The sequence below is a fragment of the Ictalurus furcatus genome, chromosome 8, assembly GCF_023375685.1.
Source record: "Ictalurus furcatus strain D&B chromosome 8, Billie_1.0, whole genome shotgun sequence".
NCBI lineage: Eukaryota > Metazoa > Chordata > Actinopteri > Siluriformes > Ictaluridae > Ictalurus > Ictalurus furcatus.
In genome coordinates this window covers 26,686,305-26,707,801 of record NC_071262.1, presented here as the reverse complement: position 1 = coordinate 26,707,801, position 21,497 = coordinate 26,686,305, and the positions used below count along the sequence as shown (strand labels likewise).

General features: G+C 40.2%; 1 protein-coding gene across 2 annotated transcripts in view; it reads left to right on the top strand.

Moving 5' to 3' along the window:
- rxfp1 (relaxin family peptide receptor 1) overlaps nucleotides 1-19,063 on the top strand; it is a 53,964-nt gene extending 34,901 nt beyond the window's left edge. The window contains exons 6-18 of one of the 2 annotated variants that reach the window (XM_053631793.1): nucleotides 154-225; nucleotides 1,573-1,644; nucleotides 1,980-2,051; nucleotides 2,217-2,285; nucleotides 4,441-4,512; nucleotides 5,340-5,411; nucleotides 7,278-7,349; nucleotides 7,526-7,597; nucleotides 8,621-8,692; nucleotides 11,478-11,707; nucleotides 14,668-15,078; nucleotides 16,561-16,779; nucleotides 17,318-19,063. In XM_053631793.1, the coding sequence (XP_053487768.1) occupies nucleotides 154-225; nucleotides 1,573-1,644; nucleotides 1,980-2,051; nucleotides 2,217-2,285; nucleotides 4,441-4,512; nucleotides 5,340-5,411; nucleotides 7,278-7,349; nucleotides 7,526-7,597; nucleotides 8,621-8,692; nucleotides 11,478-11,707; nucleotides 14,668-15,078; nucleotides 16,561-16,779; nucleotides 17,318-17,595 (1,783 nt within the window). In that variant the 3' untranslated portion in view covers nucleotides 17,596-19,063. Of the gene's footprint in view, nucleotides 1-153; nucleotides 226-1,572; nucleotides 1,645-1,979; nucleotides 2,052-2,216; nucleotides 2,286-4,440; nucleotides 4,513-5,339; nucleotides 5,421-7,277; nucleotides 7,350-7,525; nucleotides 7,598-8,620; nucleotides 8,693-11,477; nucleotides 11,708-14,667; nucleotides 15,079-16,560; nucleotides 16,780-17,317 lie in introns of both variants that reach the window. The other variant, XM_053631792.1, reaches the window with a different exon arrangement.
- The last annotated feature ends 2,434 nt before the right edge of the window (nucleotides 19,064-21,497 follow it).

The following is a 21,497-nucleotide window of genomic DNA, read 5'->3' as shown; positions in this document are numbered from 1 at the left end:
TTCTTCTTCCCACAACAGCATGCTCCAAGTATTTTATTCCTAATACGTTTTCATCATAGAATGTAATTTCAGAAAGGGAGATTTTGCTTTAATGGTTCTGATCTTGCTGTGATCATCTATAATAACCCCTAACACTTCTGAACTATTCTTTAGATACCTACAGCACAATCGCATCAAAGTGGTTGAACCCTACGCGTTCCGAGGCCTTTACAACCTGACGCGGCTGTGAGTGCTCAGTTTTAAAACCATCATACATGTTTGTTTCCTCTACTCTACAATTGGTGAACTTGCAATTGCACAAAATTGTTTTGCGCGAGTGATGTTTTTTGGTAAATGAGACCTTTTAGCTGTACTCGTGTTCAACGCACATGAACCGAAGAGGTTCATTTGGATGAATACACGTCATGATGATTCATCTTGGGCCAAATCTGTGGAAAATCTGTAGTCAAGCTCCACCGAATATTGCGGCGTTTGCTTGACTTTGTGTTCATTTCTGCGATCTGGACAGGGTGCCAATCCATCACAGGACACGAACCCACATTCACATTCATGCACCATTCATACACTACGGACACTTTTTTGGACATTCCAATCAGCCTACAATACATGTCTTTGGACTGGGGGAGGAAACCGGAGTACCCAGAGGAAACCCCCGCAGCACGGGAAGAACATGCAAACTTGACTCACACCCTTGACCTTGGAGGTGTGAGGCAAATGCGCTAACCACTAAATCACCATGCCCCCCCTCCCCGGTGATATTCTCACTATTCTCAAATGTTATTTTTGGATTTTTCCCAATTCTCTCCTCAATTGCTCACCTGCCAGTTCCAATTCCCACTCACCAGCCAGCTTTGCCCTATCAAACAACAGCTACCGGCCAGCGAAGGTGAAAGCTAACACATCGCTCTCCTCTCCATCTTTATAAACTGCTGCTCATGCTGCATCACAGGGTGCCGTAACACACTCTGAGGAACAAGCTATCTACCTTCTTCCTCATGTATGAGCTCACAGACGCTCACGATTGGCTAGTGTCTCTGTGATTGACACAGAGAGACTAGCCAATCCCCTCCCACCTACAGAGCACAGCCAAAATTGCCTCTCTTGGTTCCTGGCCACAGACGGGATTCGAACTTGAGATCTCTGGGCGATAGGAAGAATGTTTGTGTAAAACCTGATGATCCATCGGATCAAATCCATCTCGATCAATCCATTAGAGTGTCGTCTGAACACGTTTCACTGGAACGGAGCATTAAACATTGAACAAAATACTGAAGCTTTGTTTATTCCCAGATTTCCTGTGTGATCTAATTCTTTTTGGACTTCACTGTATTTCTTATTCTGTTTTATTCAATATGCAGCACTTTGGTCAACGTGTGTGAACTTAAATATGGTTTATAAATAAATCTCACTTGCTTACTAATAAAAATGCAAGCTATCTCTAAACCCTATCTCCAGTTCTTTGAGTTTGAATCATGGATGCTGAGATATACTAAAGGCTATTTTTTTTTTTTTTTTGTAGACTGAGGATTGCAGGTTTATACTCAGAGCCATTCTTTCTTTTTGTTTTCGTAGGTATTTGAGCCACAATCGAATCTCTAGCCTAATGCCAGGCGTATTTCAGGACCTGCACAAACTGGAATGGCTGTAAGCAGTTCAATTCCCATATTTCTGATTGATTCCGGCATGTAAGTAGGATGTATGATGCCAAGTAGGATGCCATGAATCGACAATTGTCTCTTTTTCATTAGCGTTAAAATATGTTATCATCTCATTCATCCGAATCACACTTCATCATCTTATACACGTTGGCTCCGAAAGCCGTTCCATCACACGTCCGCTGATTAAATCCTTTTACAGGCCATAGCCTTCGTGCATCAATTAACATTGCATTCAATGAACCAGTGCTTGAAAAGACATACTTATTCTTCTAGACTGTAATGTTTATTAATGAGCTCCTTGGCATTTTTATTCATTTGCAGGATTCTGGAAAACAACAAAATCCACCATATTTCCTCTCTGACCTTTTCAGGCTTGAGCTCTCTCGTGCTGCTGTGAGTTTTTGTCCTCTAACTGTTGCTTTTTTTTTAAGCTCTAAAGAGTCTTTAAGTTGATTTTTTTTTTTTTTTTGTAACACTGGGATGTGTCTGTGAGTGATGTGTTAAAATAACTGTTATGCCTTTAACGGTGTTCATGTGGTGTGTATTGCTTTGTTGCAGGGTTCTTTTGAACAACGCTCTGACAAATGTGGATGATATATGCCTGGAGATGCCACGATTAAATTGGCTGTAAGACTGAAGTCTTAAAATAACTCGATGTTTATGTATTCTGCAGACTCGGCGTGTGAATATTTAACTCTTTTGATTCGGTGCATTGCTTTCAATACACGCCAATACAGTATATATTCAATTCAGTTTTATTTGTATAGCGCTTTTTACAATGGACATTGTCTCAAAGCAGCTTTACAGAAATATATAAACACGGGATATGGATTTTAAGTGTGTGAATTTATCCCTATTGAGCGAGCCGGTGGTGACGGTGGTGAGGAAAAACTCCCTAAGAGGATATATGTGGAAGAAACCTTGACAGGAACCAGACTCAGAAGGGAACCCGTCCTCATCTGGGTCACAACGGATAGTCTGAGAGTAAAAGAAAGTTCATTATGGTTTGTACGTGAACTAGAACTAGAACTCGCCAAAGGAGACCCAAGTGCAAAACTGCATGTGGTAATTGCAGTCCCAAGGCCATCGCAGCAGCCGTAGTCCCAGCAACCACAGCGAGAATGTCCATGTGGAATTGAGGTCCAAAACCATTTCCATGGTACATCAAGCGGTACCATCCTCAGCAATCTCCAGGCTGTAGCTTCCAGTTGATGAGCGCTCCCTGGATCAGGCAGATCCGGAGAGCAGAAAGGATCAGGATCATATATACCAGTTGTTCCCAAACTTTTCCAGGGCAAAGCCCCCCAAATGGCATTAAAATTTGACCGAGGCCCCCCTTTTGCAAGATGTCTTTAAAACACATTAAAAATACAGACTTCTGAATTTTTCCCCCCCTTTTTTTTAATTAATAATTACATCTTACATCTTTACATTACATTAGGAATTGATTGTGTGTGTGTGTGTGTGTGTGTGTCTGAGAGAGAGAGAGAGAGAGAGAGAGAGAGAGAGATTGAGAAATAGAAGACATACATTAATTTATTTTTCACACCAAATTGTTGAGGCCCCCCGGGCGCCCCCTGGCGGCCCCCAAGGGGGCCGTGGCCCCCACTTTGAAAACCACTGATATATACCACTTCAAAACAGATGAAGGCCAGTGCACCAGAATCAATTCAGTGTCTGATATTTTTATCACTAGTACACCATTATATGGAAACATTATGAAATGAATCTGCACTGAATTTGTATATATAAACACGGTATACAGATATTAAAAGTGTGAATTTATCCCAATTGAGCGAGCTGGTGGCGACGGTGGCGAGGAAAAACTCCCTAAGATGTAAAGAGGAAGAAACCTTGACAGGAACCAGACTCAGAAGGGAACCCACCCTCATCTGGGTAACAACAGATAGTGTGAAAAAGTTCATCATGGATTTATATGAAGTCTGTTTGGCCTTAGGAGCAGCCGTAGTCCCAGCGATCTGGAATTGGAGTAGATGAGAGCTCCATCCAGAGACAGGACATCCGAAACGGATCAGGCAGGTCCGGAGAGCAGAGAGGATCAGGATCTCTAGTGTCTCCATAAAATCGCGTGTGGCTCGACAGAAGGACAGAGGGAGAGAAAAGATTGTTAGGACTGTGCTTAGCGTGACAGAAAGTCTAGTCAGGGTAGGCTTGAGTAAACAAATACGTTTTAAGCCTAGACTTAAACACTGAGACTGTGTCTGAGTCCCGAACACTAATAGGAAGACTGTTCCATAACAGTGGGGCTCTATAAGAGGAAGCTCTCCCCCCTGCTGTAAATATATACAGATTATAATATAGATTATACAGTAGAGTTCGTTTCATTTGAATGAATTCGTACGCAACGTTTCCAGCAAAACAGGGTTTGTACGAGATTTCTCCGGAAACCGTATGCAAGCGCTTATGTTTCCATCTACTATTATTTCAAATTCTATTATTACTGATTTTAATTATAATATGAGTGCAGGTGCACATTCTTCTTGACATCTGTTTTAACCGAGTATTGTTGATTTTGTAAATAAATTGTCAAATAGCGATTGATTTTCCGTTTTTTTTTTTTTAATACAATACGGGGGATGCAAACTTTTGCACACACATATAGAAAAGATTGGGTAGCGATTATGATGTTAATGATAGCGCAAATAACTTCAAATCAGTGCACTTGTCTTAATATTTACTATCAACGATTAATGAAATGATTACAAAGCTATTAAAATAATCGTGTGTGTGTGTGTGTGTGTGTGTGTGTGTGTGTGTGCAGAGATATGGAAGAGAATCAGATGGAGGTTGTGGACAATAGAACATTCTGGTCCTGTAGCATGCTTACCGTGCTGTAAGTACCTGCTTTCAAATGATGTTCTGCAAATTATTTTCACTTCTAAGCACTTTTTTTTTTTCTTTGTAGCAAATAACCCAGGCAAGTCTCAAGTTCCTGCTGCTTGTGTCCGGTTATTAACAAGCTGCTGGTGTCTATTTTATGTCCCGTTTACCCTGTTTAATCATTTATTAATACTTTTAAAGATAAAATGTTTCTTTACTCGGTTTGCTATTTACGGAATAAAACACGTAGAGGCATAATCAGTGAAGGAGTGGACTTAAAGTCACAGCTTTATCTCTGACTGTTACAAAGCGCTAACACTGGAGACTCCTTCCAGAGATGTTAAATAACATTTAAATAGATCTTCTCCTGACAGAAAACATCACCATGTTAATAATTACAGACGCTTTTCAGTCTATTCGTGTCTTGCATTCATTCTACCAGCCCCCTGTGTTATTTGTTACTATAGAAACGGAAGCGTGTTAGAATGAACACATTTATATAGACTGTGCTACTGTCAGAGATGCTTTTATTAAAAAAAAAATATTATCAACGCTTAAACTTTGTAGTATGAATATATATTTGTGTAATACATCATGATTCATCATTTGTAGAAATTATAGTACATCCATACATTATGTGCACAGTACCACTCTAATTCAATGCTTCTTTTACTGTTCTTCTCCTGTCTTTCTTCTTCTCTCTGTCCCTCTGACTCTTTCTACTTTCTTTGCCTGTTTCTTGCATCTGTCTCCTCCTCCTCGTCCTCCTTTCTATCTCTCTCTCTCTGTGTCTCTCTCTCTCTCTCTCTCTCTCTCTCTCTCTCTCTCTCTCCCACCCAGAGTCCTTCAGAGGAACAGGATCAGTCATATCCATGAGCAAGCGTTCTCTCTGCTGCGCAAGCTGGGCGAGCTGTACGTTCCGTGTCAGTCCGATCTCCCGCACTGCAGTTTCGCAGAAATAATCAACACAAAATATTCTCCAGAGTTTAAATCCTGACTTGTTTCTTTCTCTTTTTTTCTCTTTTTTTTTTTCTTTTTTTTTCTTTAAAGAACCAAATTAAGAAATCTCTTGGTCCCATTTGCTCATCGGTTCTAAAGTCAGCACAATTTGGCCCAGTTTTCTCTGCCAGCTGAAGTGTGAAATGAGATTTGTTCTTCTACAAAGAGTGTAGAACTTCAAAGATACAGCCGACTCCAAAACATCATGAAAACGAGCGAAAAATTGATTTCCCCATATGAGCGTAAACATTTTTTTGTTTTGTTTTCGAAATCATTGGCACAGAGCAATTAACATTTCACGAAGCCTCTCCTGGGGAGAATAACAACGCTGAGACATTCATGTAATTTAATGTCTAACAAGGATGAAGAATTGCTTAAAAAGAGTATATTTTAAATCCGTAGGTGTGAGTGTGAACTGATTTCTACTCTCAGTGGGGTTTAAATCTGGACATAAGGTTAGAAACCACTAATCCTGCACCCGTTTCTGTATTTATTTGGATTTCATTTTGGATTTTTTTATTTATTTTTTTTTACTGAAATATCCATCTATAGGTCGTAACCTCCTGGCAGAGCCAACCAGGGTTTACATAGAAATGGCTTGATATTTAGCCGCATTCAGAATACCACTGATCTTCACTAGACCCCTACAAAATACCTGGACGTATAAAACATCTACAAAACATAAATGATTCAATAATTCCGTATTAATTCCTGAAACTTCTTTATCATCCTCCTCAGTGTGCGGCGAGGTAGTATGTTCACTGGTGCAATTACTGTAAAAATTTTTCCCCTGTTGCAGTGTTAAAAGTTCTTTGGTTTCTCCCATGACGACGGATGACGCAGGAGATTTACAGCATACGCTGTAAAACCGCATAAGTGCATTTCACTCAAAAAATTTGAGGAAACTAATTACGTCAAAATTGTAAAGTTGATAAATAAACTTCTCTACGCCAAATGCACTTAAATATAACAAGTTTGAGTTAAATTTTTGTTCTATTTAAGTGTATTTGGCTTAAAGAAATTGATTTAGCAACTTAAAAATTTTGAGGTAATTACTTTCCTCGAATTTTTTGAGTTAAATGAACTTATCCGGTTTTACAGTGTGCAAATATTTATCGTGTATTGGCTTTTACATGCCATAAAAACAAGAAATATGTGATGTGAGAAATATGCTCTGAAGAAGGACCTTGGTGTATTTGATAGGTCTTGTTTGGCAAGCCATAAACTAGTAGTACGTTTGCCTCACACCTCCAGGGTCGGGGGTTCGATTCCCACCGTGGCCCTGTGTGTGTGGAGTTTGCATGTTCTCCCCGTGCTGCGGGGGTTTCCTCCGGGTACTCCGGTTTCCTCCCCCAGTCAAAAGACATGCATGGTAGGCTGATTGGCATGTCTAAAGTGTCCTTAGTGTATGAATGGGTGTGTGAGTGTGTATGTGATTGTGCCCTGCGATGGATTGGCACCCTGTCCAGGGTGTACCCCGCCTTGTGCCCCATGCTCCCTGGGATAGGCTCCAGGTTCCCCTGTGACCCTGAAAAGGATAAAGCGGTATAGAAGATGGATGGAGAAATTACTATCTTGCTATTTTTCGACTATGTATGAGATTGATTTTTTTGGTAGAGGAAATTCGAATCATTGCATATACTGTTTTCTTTTATACAGATCCTTTTTGCTTCATTTCATGAAAGGGTGCCAATAATTTCCCCTGCATCTGATTAGATTGCTTCTCAGTGCATATAAAGTCAATTTCATGTTTATTTGTTTTTTTTTTTCTTCCTGCAGAGACTTATCCAGTAACAGAATCGAGAAAATCTCACCGGATCTTTTCGTAAATCTTGGAGACTTGCTGCAGCTGTAAGTCCTTTGCTTTTTGCGTCTCTCGTCTTCTTCCCTCGACCGTCAGCCATCCTGAACCGCTCTCGATCGCAATATCATAAAATTCCCATGAACTCTAACTACCATCCGCTGTGACATGAATGTCAGCCATTTTAAAGCAATAGCCCATTTCTTTCTTTCTCTTTACATTACAGGAATATTTCATACAACCCAATTCAGGAGCTTCAAGTGGACCATTTCGACAAACTGCACAAACTGAAGTCATTGTAAGTCGAACTCATTGACCGTGGCATCGATGCGGCGAACGCTTCGTATTCTTTGACCCGATCTCGAGCAAAACGCATAGAGCCTTTCTGAGCAAATCACTGGACTGCATATAAATAAAGGAATACGAACAGCTGCTAAACCAAATGGTATTATTCTATCCTAGAATAAATGTCAAGATTCGTATCAGAGGCCGAGGTACACCCAGACGAGGTTATTCGCAGACAATATATAATTGCAAATTGGTTAAATAGGCACAGGCTATAATCAGGAAACCCAGAGCATGAACAAAAACCTGACCAAGATGAAACACAGAACAGGTGAACACACCCTTCAAAAGCACTGAAAGTGCACTCGATATTGATGAAATTTTTTCACTGAACTGAGCTTTCACTGAAGAAGGTATGTCTGAATCATTAGGTGACCTATATAACCCAGAGCAGCTATGTTTTATAGAGTTTTGTCATATTGTGTTTGTTGGTATTATTTCTATTAATATTCCGGAATAGCAGTGTCCAAAAAGCTTTTTTTTTTTTCCCCCACCATCCAGATCGGATGTTTGGGTTATTATAGAGTAGAACTTGTAAAAGATTCATCCATATTGTAAAAAAAAATAAAAATAAAAAATGGTACTGTGTCCTGTTTGAGTAGTCACTGCGGGTGGCTGTTTGTCACTATTATAACTAGCAGCCTGTGAAGCCCAAAGCACTTTCGGAAGAAGCTTTCAGGAGCAACTAAAGAACCGTTTTTATCCCCAGCTCACCACGGGGCTCTGTGGAACATTCATTATCACTCTTTCACTTGGTGTACTTGTTATCAGCTACATGCATTTAGATGGAAAAAAAAAAATCTCATAGTCTTAGTAATTGTGCAGCGGTATATCACACTGCAGTGTCCATTCACAAGGACGGCATCCGTTTTCCTTTCACGCATCGACGATTTCTTTAAAAGAGCCAAAACAGATTGTTGTGTTTTCAAGCCGATATGAAATGCTAATGGCTACGAGAAAATGGTTTGTCTTTCAGGAGCATCGAGGGTATCGAGATTGGGAACATTCACAGGAGGATGTTTGAACCTCTGAAAAACCTCACACATATGTAAGTCTGGGTTTTTTTTTTTTTCACTCATTAAACTTGGTTTTTTTTTTTGTTTTGTTTTTTTACAAACATGAGCTACTCACTGCTCTGAAAACACCTTTTACCAGCTAAGGTATTTTATCCCAGCATTAAGCGATCTCTTCTTCAGAAGAGCGTGTCATACTTTTCTGCATGTCTGTTAAAAGTGTACAGCAAAATTGCGACGATATTGCACGATATTTGCTTGTCCATCCATCCATCCATCCATCCATCCATCAGTACCACTTATCCTACACAGGGTCACGGCAAGCCTGGAGTCTATCCCAGGGAACTCGGGGCACAAGGTGGAGGACACCCTGAACGGCGTGGTAATCCATCACAGGGCATAATCTCACAGCTGTGAGGTATTGCCCCCCCCCCCACCCCCACCCACTCCTCGCTCCAACGCTTGAGAGTGCACTTCCTGGTTGATGTGACTTTGGGTGCATCTCAATCAGCTCCCTAGTTCAGTAGTTTTAATTGATCAGTTTTAAGTGCTGTCTCAACTGCAAGAATCCTTTCTTGTTTGTACAACCTCGTTTCCTTTCCTCGCTTCTTAGCTCCACCCTCTCCTGATGTGAGGGAAGGATGCAAGCATGAGACGTGAGGAGAGAGGAATTAAAGCAAGTCGGATGGAATCTCCTCGCTCTCTCAGACGTCACTTCAAAGCGACGTCAATGAACGAAGACTGTGCTCGGGTGGATTACCTCACTGCGCTTCAGGGACCTGCCGTTATGTTGTTGGAGCTCGGTTGATAACGACATTCATAATAAAGCACAATTCACTGATAGCATGTGAAATCTCTAGGTTATTCGACGATGAATTAATGATCAGTACATCAATTGTTGCACCTTTTGTGCAGCTTTGCATATCCAAACTATTCATTACAATACTCGTTGTAAGCCTATTATTATTTGATTATGGTTCACACAAAATTCCATCACATCATCAAAGGACTTTGTTTGAGATTGTGGCAGATGTAAAGGAGGAGGGGAATTCATACGCGGTTTTTTTTGTCGGGTTTTCCGACAAGAAACACTTCCGCGTAGGATACACCCGTGTATCCTCGCTCCTAGCTCTTCTGGAAGCTTCCTCGTTCCTTGCCTCCTCGTGGTCCAGTTAGAGAATTGATAAGTCCGTCAAGATGGTGGACTTCGATCCTGGAGGACGGAGGAGCGAGGAAACGAGGACACATCAGTTTGAGTATTGAGAAGCACCCCCTTTCTGTAAATGACGTCATATTTTCTGCAGCCTCTCAGCTGGAAAAAAAATGGTGGACGAACTCAAAGCCAAGTTCAAGAACCAGAAACAAACAAACTAAGGCATTAAAAGATAGCTTGCGGTGGTATATGGATTAATAGTGCGAAACATATCAACTGCAAAAGCCCCCTCTAACATGGACGTCTCAGTTATATTATTGGACGGCGTCAGTGGTGGACTGCAGTTACAAGCGTCATTTATTTATTTATTTATTTATATGTACACAGTTCTCGAGACACTAAGACAGTTCCCAAACTTTTCCAGCGCAAGGCGCACCAAATGGCATTAACATTTGACCGAGGCCCCCCTTTTGCAAGATGTCTTTAAAACACATTAAAAATACAGACTTCTGAATATATCCCCCTTTTTTTTTATTAATAATTACATCTTACATCTTTACATTACATTACATAAGGAATTGAGTGTGTGTGTGTGTGTGTGTGTGTGTGTGTGTGTGTGTGGTTGTCTGAGAGTGAGAATTTATTTTTCACACCAAATTGTTGAGGCCCCCCGGGCGCCCCCTGCTGGCCCCCAAGGGGCCCGCACTTTGAAAACCACTGCACTAAGGCATTTAAGATTGAATAGGTGATGACATGAGGTCTGAATTCTTTCTCATGCCAGCAGCTAAGTTAGTTCAATCAAAGATTTTCCTTTCTGATCCTGTTCACTTCGGAAATGCAGCTTAAAGTATCATTAGATTTAATCTTTTGCAGCTCATGGGAAAGCTCCTTGAAGTTAGATTACAATGACTTATTTAAGCAGTGCGCAAAAGCATTCTGCTAGGCACCGGTAGCGTTGATCAATATCACGATAAAAAGTTTGGCTGGGGTTATTACAGAAGTTCAGAAAGGCCATGTGTTATTTCTTTATTATTATTATTATTATTATTATTATTATTATTATTATTATTATTATTATTGTGATCTCAAGATAACAAAAAAAAGTTGTTTTCTCAAGACCACAACTTATTTTTCTCATACGCCGAGATGCATTATTGGTCTGCTAGGGGAGCACCGTAGGAGAATCACAACACCACATCATGTGTGCATTTTGAACACACCAGCACGTCTAGATAAGGACGACACAATCAGTGTGTTCGTACGTTTAACGCATGCTGCGAGTTAACTATTTCCACATAAATATATAGCCTTGGGACTGAAATTACCAGTTCAATTAACAGACTTCATATAAAAACCATAATGAACTGTCTGTTACTTTCACACTATCCGTTGTGACCCAGATGAGGACGGGTTCCCTTCTGAGTCTGGTTCCTCTCAAGGTTTCTTCCTCATTTCATCTTAGAGAGTTTTTTTTTGAATTCTTTGAATTTCCATTTTTTTGAGTTAAATGAGCTGTTTCGTCTGTACACATTGTCATGCATCAAATACAACCCCAGCTTAGAGTACATAATTCAGATCCCCATCCGAAGTGAAATGAGTAACCGATTGAGCAAAATGTCCTCTATCGCTCTGATCCAGTGTGCTTGTTTTTCTTTTCCTGAACACAGCTATTTTAAAAAGTTCCAGTATTGTGGCTATGCTCCTCACGTACGCAGCTGCAAGCCCAACACAGATGGCATCTCATCATTTGAGGACCTTCTGGCCAACATTGTGCTGCGTGTCTTTGTCTGGGTCGTGTCTGCCACCACCTGCTTTGGCAACATTTTCGTCATCTGCATGCGCTCGTACATCCGCTCAGAGAACAAGCTTCATGCCATGTGCATCATTTCCCTTTGCTGTAAGTCTTTCAGTCTTTCAATTTTCTACCATAGGCATTTTCACACACTGTTTACAAAATATGGCTCCGTTTTTTTTTGTTTTTTTTTTTTGGAAAATTCGTTTTCGCGGTAATCGAGACTTAATCTCGGATAGTCTGCCCATGGCTTCGCCGTTCTGGCCGCAAGCGTCAGGATCTTGAAGGTTGCAACCTGATGGCTGTTTGAACTTCCATGTGTGCGTGTGTATATTTTCGAACAGCGGTTACATTTTTGAATACCGTGACACAATTCCGACAATATACTGTATATTCAGAGGAAGACTATATATAGCGACTATTGGAAAAAGGGCTAATGCATGCTGTTTGAAAAAATTTTCACAGTGAACACACTGGTAGCGCGGGGAAGACAAAGGACAGACGTCAATATACGTGAAGCAAAGATAGATAACAAAAGGAAGTCAGAAGACAAGTCTCAGTAATCAACAACAAGAAACACTGGTAAGACTTTGCGATGCGAGAGTCCTAGATGAACTACAGCTGATTAGATGCGTGCTGATTCAGAGCAAGGTAATGCCAGGACTGGGTCAGAGTTGGAGTCTGAACAGATCCTGATGATGTGGTAAATGCACTTATATAGCACTTATATAGCGCTTTTTTAACCTTAGCGGTCTCAAAGCGCTTTACACTGGTCCTCATTCACCCATTCACACACACACACTCACACACCAATGGTAGCAGAGCTGCAATGCAAGGCGCTAACTTGCCATCGGGAGCAACTTGAGGTTCAGTGTCTTGCCTAAGGACACTTCGGCATGTGGAGTCACGTGGGCCGGGAATCGAACCGTCGACCGTACGATTAGTGGACAACCCGCTCTACCACCTGATCCACATCTGCCCATGTGACAGGGTATTTTTTTTTTTTTCCAGAGTGTTTATATAAATGTCCTACATCTCGGCTTGCACATAAGTCCTTCTCACGCTGACCCACTTTGCCTCATAGTTTTTGCTTCAGAAATGAATCATGTTTCCTCTCATTGGCCATTTTGCCTATTTTTATACTTAAGCAATTTGGGATTGGACACGATTCCGATGAACAAATGTCTCTATTATTCATCATACTTTCCGCGCTCTCTACCCCTCTTTCATGGGCACTCAGCTTGATTGACCGTGAAATGAAAAACTGCTGTTTGGTTACATCTCTTTGATATGTTCTAAATATCAGGATATCAAAGTTTCAGCTGTGGCCCGGTCATCTGTATGCCAGAGAGAGAGAAAGAGAGAGGTAGAGAGAGAGAGAGAGGTAGAGAGAGAGAGAGAGGTAGAGAGAGAGCGAGAGAGAGCGCGAGCGAGAGCTGCTGGATGAGGTAGGTTCAGATTTGATCAGCAGGTTTGTTGGAGTGTAAAGCAATTCCCAGCAGTCCTCACTTTGATGTCTACATCATGCTTCGAAGGCAGTAATTGATTTTCCTCCATACATGGTTGAAGGCTGACATGCAGCCACGGGCTTGTCTGTATAAGTGAGAGTCTTTCAAGCGGTGTGCTAGATTCAAGCCTGGTCAGATATGTCCCAGGGATCGAGAGGAATGGCAGCTCAGAAATCAAGACGGGTGGATATTGGCAGCTTGAAAATATCGCACGGTTGAATAGCTGTTACTTACATACTTACTTACAAAACTCATTCATGCTGTTATCAAGGGTTTTAAAGTGATGTCTTACTGGGAACACTTGGCTGTCAGTATGCCTGAGTGTCCTGGAACTGCTTTGAAAGTCAGATCAAATTGAATTGAAATGCAGACGGCCTGAGGAGGCATCTTTCTGAAGGACTCAGAGTTGAGCACGAATACGATACTTTGGAGGCGAAGATGCCGGTGTTTATGGGTATTTAGGAGGAGAAATGGAGTATTCTGTACAGTTGATAAGCAAGATGGTAGCTTACTATTGAATTTCTAATTGTGTTATTCTTAAGATCACTACAGTGTTTTTATTTATTTATTTATTTTTTTGAAATCAATAGTTTTTCTGATGTCGCAATATATAAATGAAGGGTTTCAGTGGTTCCTTTAATGATATTTGACTGACAGAATAAAGGGGGCTTTTAAAATCCTCTCTCTGTCTGTTTCTTCTGCCATCTCCTTCATTCTCTCTCTTTCTCTCTCCCACCATCTTTCTTTCTTTCACTCCTACTGCTTCCCTCTCTCTCTTTCTTTCTCCTTTTCTCTCTCTCCATCTCTTTTACTTTTTATCTTTCTCTCTCTCTCCTTTTCACTCCCTCCATCTCTTTTAAATTTTTATCTCTCTCTCTCCCTCTCTCTCTCTTTCTCTCTCTCTGTCTCCTTTTCTCTCCCTCCATCTCTTTTACTTTTTATCTTTCCCTCTATCTCCTTTTCACTCCCTCCATCTCTTTTAAATTTTTATCTTTCTCTCTCTCTCTCCTTTTCTCTCCCTCCATCTCTCTCTCTCTCTCCTTTTCTCTCCCTCCATCTCTTTTACTTTGTATCTCTCACTCTCTCTCTCTCTGTCTCCTTTTCTCTCCCTCCTTCTCTTTTACTTTTTCTCTTTCTCTCTCTCTCCTTTTCTCTCCTTCCATCTTTTTTACTTTTTATATTTCTCTCTCTCTCTCTCTCTCTAAGTCTCCTTTTCTCTCCCTCCATCTCTTTTACTGTCTCTCTCTCTCTCTCTCTCTCTCTCTCTCTTTCTCACACCTTTCTCTCTGCTTTTGGATCTCTATCCCTTTCCATCACAATTCAATAAAACAGTGCTAATAAATAATCTCTTTCTCTCTATATATATATTTCTCTCTCTGTTTACCTCCTGGTCATTTCATTACAGACTCAAATTTAACCTTTAGTAAAAAAATTTAAAAAGAAACATGCTTTTGATGGTGTAAATATGTGCATAATCCTTATGTGTTGTGTACAATCGAGTGCTGTGGAACGGAACCGAAATACTAACAGAGCCGAACCCTCTGCTTCCCTGGGCAGGTGCTGATGGTTTGATGGGTGTCTACTTGTTTGTGATCGGGGCGTACGACCTGAAGTTCCGCGGCGAGTATAACCGCCATGCACAGGCCTGGATGGACAGCTTGCCCTGTCAGGTGGTAGGCTCTCTGGCCATGCTATCCACCGAGGTCTCTGTTCTGCTCCTCACCTACCTCACCTTGGAGAAATACATCTGCATCGTCTACCCGTTCCGCTACCTGGCGCCCGGGCGCAGGCGCACCGTCACCATCCTGGTGGCCATCTGGATCCTGGGCTTCATCATCGCTTTCTTGCCTCTGGTGTGTAAAGGAGTGTTCAGGAACTTCTACGGGACCAATGGGGTTTGTTTTCCTTTGCACTCTGAGCAGCCCGAGACTGCAGGAGCTCAGATCTACTCCATCGTCATCTTTCTGGGTGAGTCTTTAAATGTGAGAGAAAGTTCAACGAAGAAAGCTTGAATCTAAAACTTTTGAGATAAGTCATGGCCCAAAACAACAAAACGAAAAAAACAAAACTAACACATTAACACACACACACACACACACACACACACAAAATCTTCCTCTAAACAACCTACCAGAAGAGAAATAAATAAAAGTTTAACATAGCAAGCCTGACTCCCTAACATAAACACAGATAAAAATAGGCTCTTCCAACAGCTTTCCAGTTCCAATACAACATTCCATTATTGTGCATCTGTAATACAACAACATGCAGCATGGGTTCCTTAATCCACATCACTGTTGAATTCCTAATCGTGATTGGTCAGAAGATATGTTCTCTAACAGCAGCTTGGATGGAAGTTCTGGCTGAAAGGTTTATATTAAACACACTTGTTTTAGTACTTTATTGTTTCTATAGAAACAACTTACGCAGAGGCTCCACTTAATAATAATAATAATAATAATAATAATAATAATAATAATAATAATAATAAACAAATAAATAATAAATCCAAATAATAAAACCATGAAGTCCCTCCAGGATTCTGCGTTTTTTGCAGTTGCCGAAATGAACGCAAAATCCAGCAAACTACGCAATATTCCGAGGGGCTTGCAATTCTTTAAAAATTACCATGGATTTTCCACAGATTTGGGCATCATGTGACAACATGCCTTCAGCCAAAGTCCTCTTCGACTCCCGTGTGGCGAACATGAGTACATCTAAAAAAGTCTCTTACCAACAAACGTCACTTGCAAAACTGGTACATGTAGTTTCAAGTGGTTTTCCACCAAAAAACATCAAAATCAAGCATGTTTTTTAATACGTTTCCAACATTTCAAAAGCCACTTTCTACACCACGAAAAGTGTGCTTCTAAGATTATTCCAAGTCAACACGGTGTTCACAAGATATTCGTGTTGGTAAGAGCTCAATTTGTTTGGCGTGACAGAGGTCAGATTGAGCCCTGAGGAGACTCTTAACTGATCGTGTCATCATCTCTGTGCTGGCTTTATCTGTTTTACTCTGGAAGTTGTGTGCTAGACTATATCTGTGTCCAATTCACCTGAGTCAACATGTTCATAAGGATCTCAGTGATGTCTACTTGAGATAGCCATCGAATCGATTATTATTTTGTATCTCTAAGCCTTCTGTTTACTTTCTTAGTTCCTGTTCTTTCCTCATTCCTGCTCCAGTCCTTCTGGTCACTCCATTCTACACACCTTGTGTGCAATTTAAGACCATCTTTTTCCATGATTTGTGTTAAATGTGATCGCGCGTTAATACTTTCCACCTCTAATGACTGGAAATTTGTGATCGGTGGACTGTTTCTCAACCCAGCAGTGAGACTTTTTAACGGGTTAGCTTTTTGGACTTTGACCGTGATGAGCTGGAGAGTATTTGTTCAGTCGTTTGTATTTTTGTTTCAATTTGGTCTTCTATTTGCTTCTCTGTAGGCCTGAACCTCGTGGCGTTCCTCATCATCGTGTTGTCTTACGGAAGCATGTTTTACAACATCCAGAGAACAGGGACTCAAACAACCAAATACAGCAATCACATCAAGAAAGAGCTCACCGTGGCCAAACGCTTCTTCTCCATCGTTATCACCGATTCCCTGTGCTGGATACCAATTTTCATCCTCAAGATCTTATCCCTCATGGAGGTTGAAATCCCAGGTAAGTGCTTTCCTCCAGGATGTAGCTATAGATACATGGTCTTGAGATGAAAATGCCTGCTGCATCTGTTTACAAGACAGCTTAGCTGCAAGTGCTTTTGTGCAATTTCTTTCAACCAATGAGGTTCTGAATTATAAATATGTCTTCACCTCTTGAATAAGTCAAGATTGACGGTGCAAGTGGCGGTGGGTAATCATTTTCGTGCTAATAACTTGTGAGTTCAGTCCAGTGTGTGACCAAGAGCCACTGCTGGGCCTTTAGAGATGATTAGATTGGATTGTAACTCGCTTTTAAGTGGGACTGCCAAGTGAATACATTTAGACTGGGGATGCATCAATACCTTTTCTTAATTCCAAGTGCAAGTACACTTTTTGATTTTTGTTATTTGCCGATACAGATACTGATTTTTTTATGAGTACAAGTCAATTATCACTGGATCAGACAAATACCAGTATCAGTATCGATGCACCTCTAGTTTATTCACAATCAATGCAAATCCTTGAAAGCCCATAAAGCTTTCTTTCATTTCTTCACACAGGAACCATCAGCTCATGGGTGGTTATCTTCATCCTGCCCATAAACAGTGCTCTAAATCCCATTCTCTACACTCTGACCACACGGCCCTTCAAGGAGACCCTGCTGCAAGTCTGGACCAACTACAGGCAGCGTCGGCCATTGCTCAGCAGTCACCCGGCCCATCATCCTTCCTTTACTTGGCAGGAAATGTGGCCTCTGCATGAAAATAGCCAGAATGTAGTGTCTCCAGAGTACCTGGCACATCCATCTGAGATGTCCTGCACCTCAAGGACTTCCTAGCTGCAACCCATGGACAAGCGAAACAGGGCATGAAATGTTACACAGGGATCCTGCTCAGCCTTGGGCCCATTCCTGGGAAAAACACATTTGTTTGTGTGTTTATTAACGCATACATCCATGATCGTACATTCATACTACCGAGTGACAAAGCAGCAGGCCTCCATTCATTTCCTATGGAAGTGTGTGACTCGGAGCGGTTTTTGGAGTGTGAAATGAAATCGAGCATTTCTCAGTTTTATGCAGCATCACGTATGATGTGTCCAAACTATCGGATCCACAGTCTCCCAGGTTCCCAACATAACTTTCCTAACATAATCTCTGTATGCACTTGCCTCCTGTGAACTTCAAAGTCAAGCAGACTTGGCAGAGATTACAGAAAAATGGAAACGCCATTCTGTTCCAGTTTTAGTAGCCATTTTGTTGCTTAATAATAATGTGCAAAATATGGCTTGTGTCCTAAATATCGCTAACTGTGTCCTAAATATCGCTAACTGTGTGCTGAATATCGCTAACTGTGTGCTGAATATCGCTAACTGTGTGCTGAATATCGCCAATTAGTCCATTTGTGGAGTGAGAATTCACATGATTGTGTAATATGGTTTCTGTCTAAGCCCTTTCTTTTCTTTATAAATACAAATAAGGTTCATAACCCCCCCCCCCCCCCCCCCCCCATCCACATCGTCAACAAATAGCTTGAAGTGGATTTTGTTTTACTTTTGTACAAACAAGAAAAACAGTACCACCAACGTCTGGGGCTGATTTATTTCTAGCCCAGACTCAGACGGTAAATTCATGCACTCAGTCGTGTCAAGTGCTTACATTTATTTAAGCCCAGTTCGCTGTCACATCCATAACAACAGTGATTGAGAAGGCAAGAATGGAGAATAAACATGAATGAGGTGAATTACCTTCTCGATAATCCTTGTTTGTTTGTTGTTTTTATTTTCTTTCAAAATGCCTTTCGATAAGCTGGAAATAACGTCGTCCATTTTAATTCCATGGGGCAAAAAGTCCATTGTGTACCTTGACTTGAACAAACGAGCTGTCTAATTGCTTTTCTGTTTGCTATTCAGAAGAGGCACTGCATAATTATGTTCCTAAAACAATTAAGAAGTACAAACACTGCTGTCTGTCTGTCTTACCAACAATGTGTTCCTGTGTATATGTGTAATAGGCTTCTTCTGACAATGAGACCTGATACTAAAAGACTTAACTTTGATGGTGTTATAATAGTAAGGGCGAGTTACTGATAAGTCGTAGAATATTTTTTGTTGTTGTTGTTTAAAATGCTTTTAAAATGATCAAGAAAACTGAACATAGAAAGTATTTTTTTTTGTTTTCATACCCCGTTAAGAACCCTGTAGTACTGTATGTGTTTAATATGAAATATTTCTAAACGAATTCCATTCCAAACAACATGAAGAAACCAATTAAAAGAACGTAACATGTCAATCAAATGTATTCAAACCCCCCCCCCGTCAGCAATGAGTAATGTTCAGTTATTGGATAGTCGATGTTTAGTTTCCTTTTTTCACGTTTCATGAGGTACATGTGAATTTGTGTCGTATTATGATAGCACTTTACTATAAACTCAACACAAATAAGCATCTATTAATACTTACATACACCGCATTGGCTTTGGACCATAGATTTGGATGTTTCACGACGATATTAATAATGACATAGCCATAAACTAAATTAAGTCACGAGGCTATCTCACTTGAAAGATTACTACAGTATGTAGTGAATTTTTAGAAAATAACACCATAATAGCCAGTTGACAGTCAACAAAATACAGTCATCTAGCTTGTTCTGCAGCCGAACTGCATCTCAAGAACCACACAAAAGACCGGAAACTAGTTTTTATAAACTCTCATTGGAATTGAAAAAGGCAGACTCATTTTTCTTCTCTTTCGCAGCTTTCACATATACACAGGATACTAGTTCACCGTGGTGCACACATTATTAATGTATTCCATAATCCCTTTTTCCTCTCCAAATCTTTGCAATATAATATATCTTACAGTAGAACCGGTTCCATACATCACAGACGCACTGTCTGCACATACACTTTGCATTTGTTTGTAATAAATAAATAAATAAATAAATAAATAAATAAAATATTAGATTCATTTCAGATTAGTTGTGAAAAAAACAAGCTCATGGTGGCCACGGAGTATTTTTAAATATCCCAATTTGGCTTACAAATCCAGGACCCTGTCATTAACTCTCAAACATGGGGCAGTGTGATGCCTGTCCCAATGGGCCTCTATTAGTGCTGATTGCAGTTTTGACCACTAGGTGCAATAATAACTCTATGGGACAGTAAACGTTCTGCACCATGACTGCACAACATCTAGAAAGGTGAGAAATGTCCTAAAGAAGAGGCCATAAAACTGGCGGAGTTGTGAATGAGGACTTTAAATCTAATATCAAATATATTTGTATATATGATATACTGTACAGTAAAAGGTGGGGCTCTGGACCACTTGCGAGTAGCTACTGCCTTAACACATTTACTGAATTTTACTGAGTTATATATGAATAGACATTAATAATATTACGTTTTGACATCTTGTTAATGCACTTTGCTAATTAATATCCTTATCGAGAGGTGGAAAGTATCCCTTAAAGCCCTAGCTTACTTAATTATTCAGCTTTAAGTGTATAATTCACTAACTACCATGAATAAATTGGCTTAATTGTGATGATGATGTCTTAAACCAACTTAGCGATGAAGCGTTGAATGATAACAACACGCATCCCAAATGATGGTAAAGTGCTACCCATTGTATTTGCACAATCATCATGCACTATTTATTTATTTATTTTTTCTGTGATTGTTGCGGCCACAAATGTTTGATTTTGCCGCGGCTTTTTTCATTTTGTGCTTTTCTTTGCGGAAATCTACTTTTTCAGTTGCAGGAAATTGTTTCGCACGGCCTTTCACAGTGATGTTTGTTGGCAAATGAGACCTTTTATCTGTACTCGTGCTCGACACACATGAATTAAAGAGGGCTTTTGGCTGAACAACTTTGGCATGTTGTGATGAAGCGTCTTGGCCCAAATCTGCGTAAAATCTGCCATCAATTTGAGAAATTGCAAGCTTCTCCAAATATTGAGGAGTTGAGTTGAGCATTCAGTTCTCCGATCGCAAATTCAAGAAATCCTGGATCCATGTTCCTATGTTCCTTCAAGCACTAATCAAACTTTTATTGATTCCCAATGGAACAGAATTCTGTTGTTTCTTTTGTTCCGTTTTCTCGTACTGTGATAGTGTATTGTAGAATTTTTTGTTTATTCGAGGTTGTGCTGTTTGAGATATGAGGATGTCATGTGGCCAAATATTAATGTAGTGAATGATGAGCTCAATTCATTACCGCAATGTTTCATGCACTTGATTGGTGACATCTCTGATTAGGTTTTCTCTTATGATTTGAGTTTTATGGATTTGTTTCCACTTCGGTACTTAGTTAATAACTTATAAGCTATCAAGGTTGATGCTGACATGTATTTTAATCAAACGATGTGGTTTATTTTGCAGCGATCACTCACGCAAAAGCTTCCGATGTTTAATAATTACGCTTTAATGGAGCAAGGCTTCTTTTTTTTTCTCTCCATCTATTACTGTGTCTCCTGTATAAGTGTCATGGATAATGAATATAAAAAAAAACCCCCATTAGTGCCACTCTGTTTGATCTTTTCATTTTATTTTGTAATGAAGTGCATAATTTATAAAAACATAATATATTTCCTTTTACCATGGTCAAGGACTAGAGAGCGAACGAAAAGAAAAAAAAAAAGACGTAGAAACGTTCAACCAAGTGACCTCAGACTGTCTGGATGCAAAAATAAATGTATAATGTAAATGTACGAGTTTGTGTCAGTTTATTTCTGAAGTG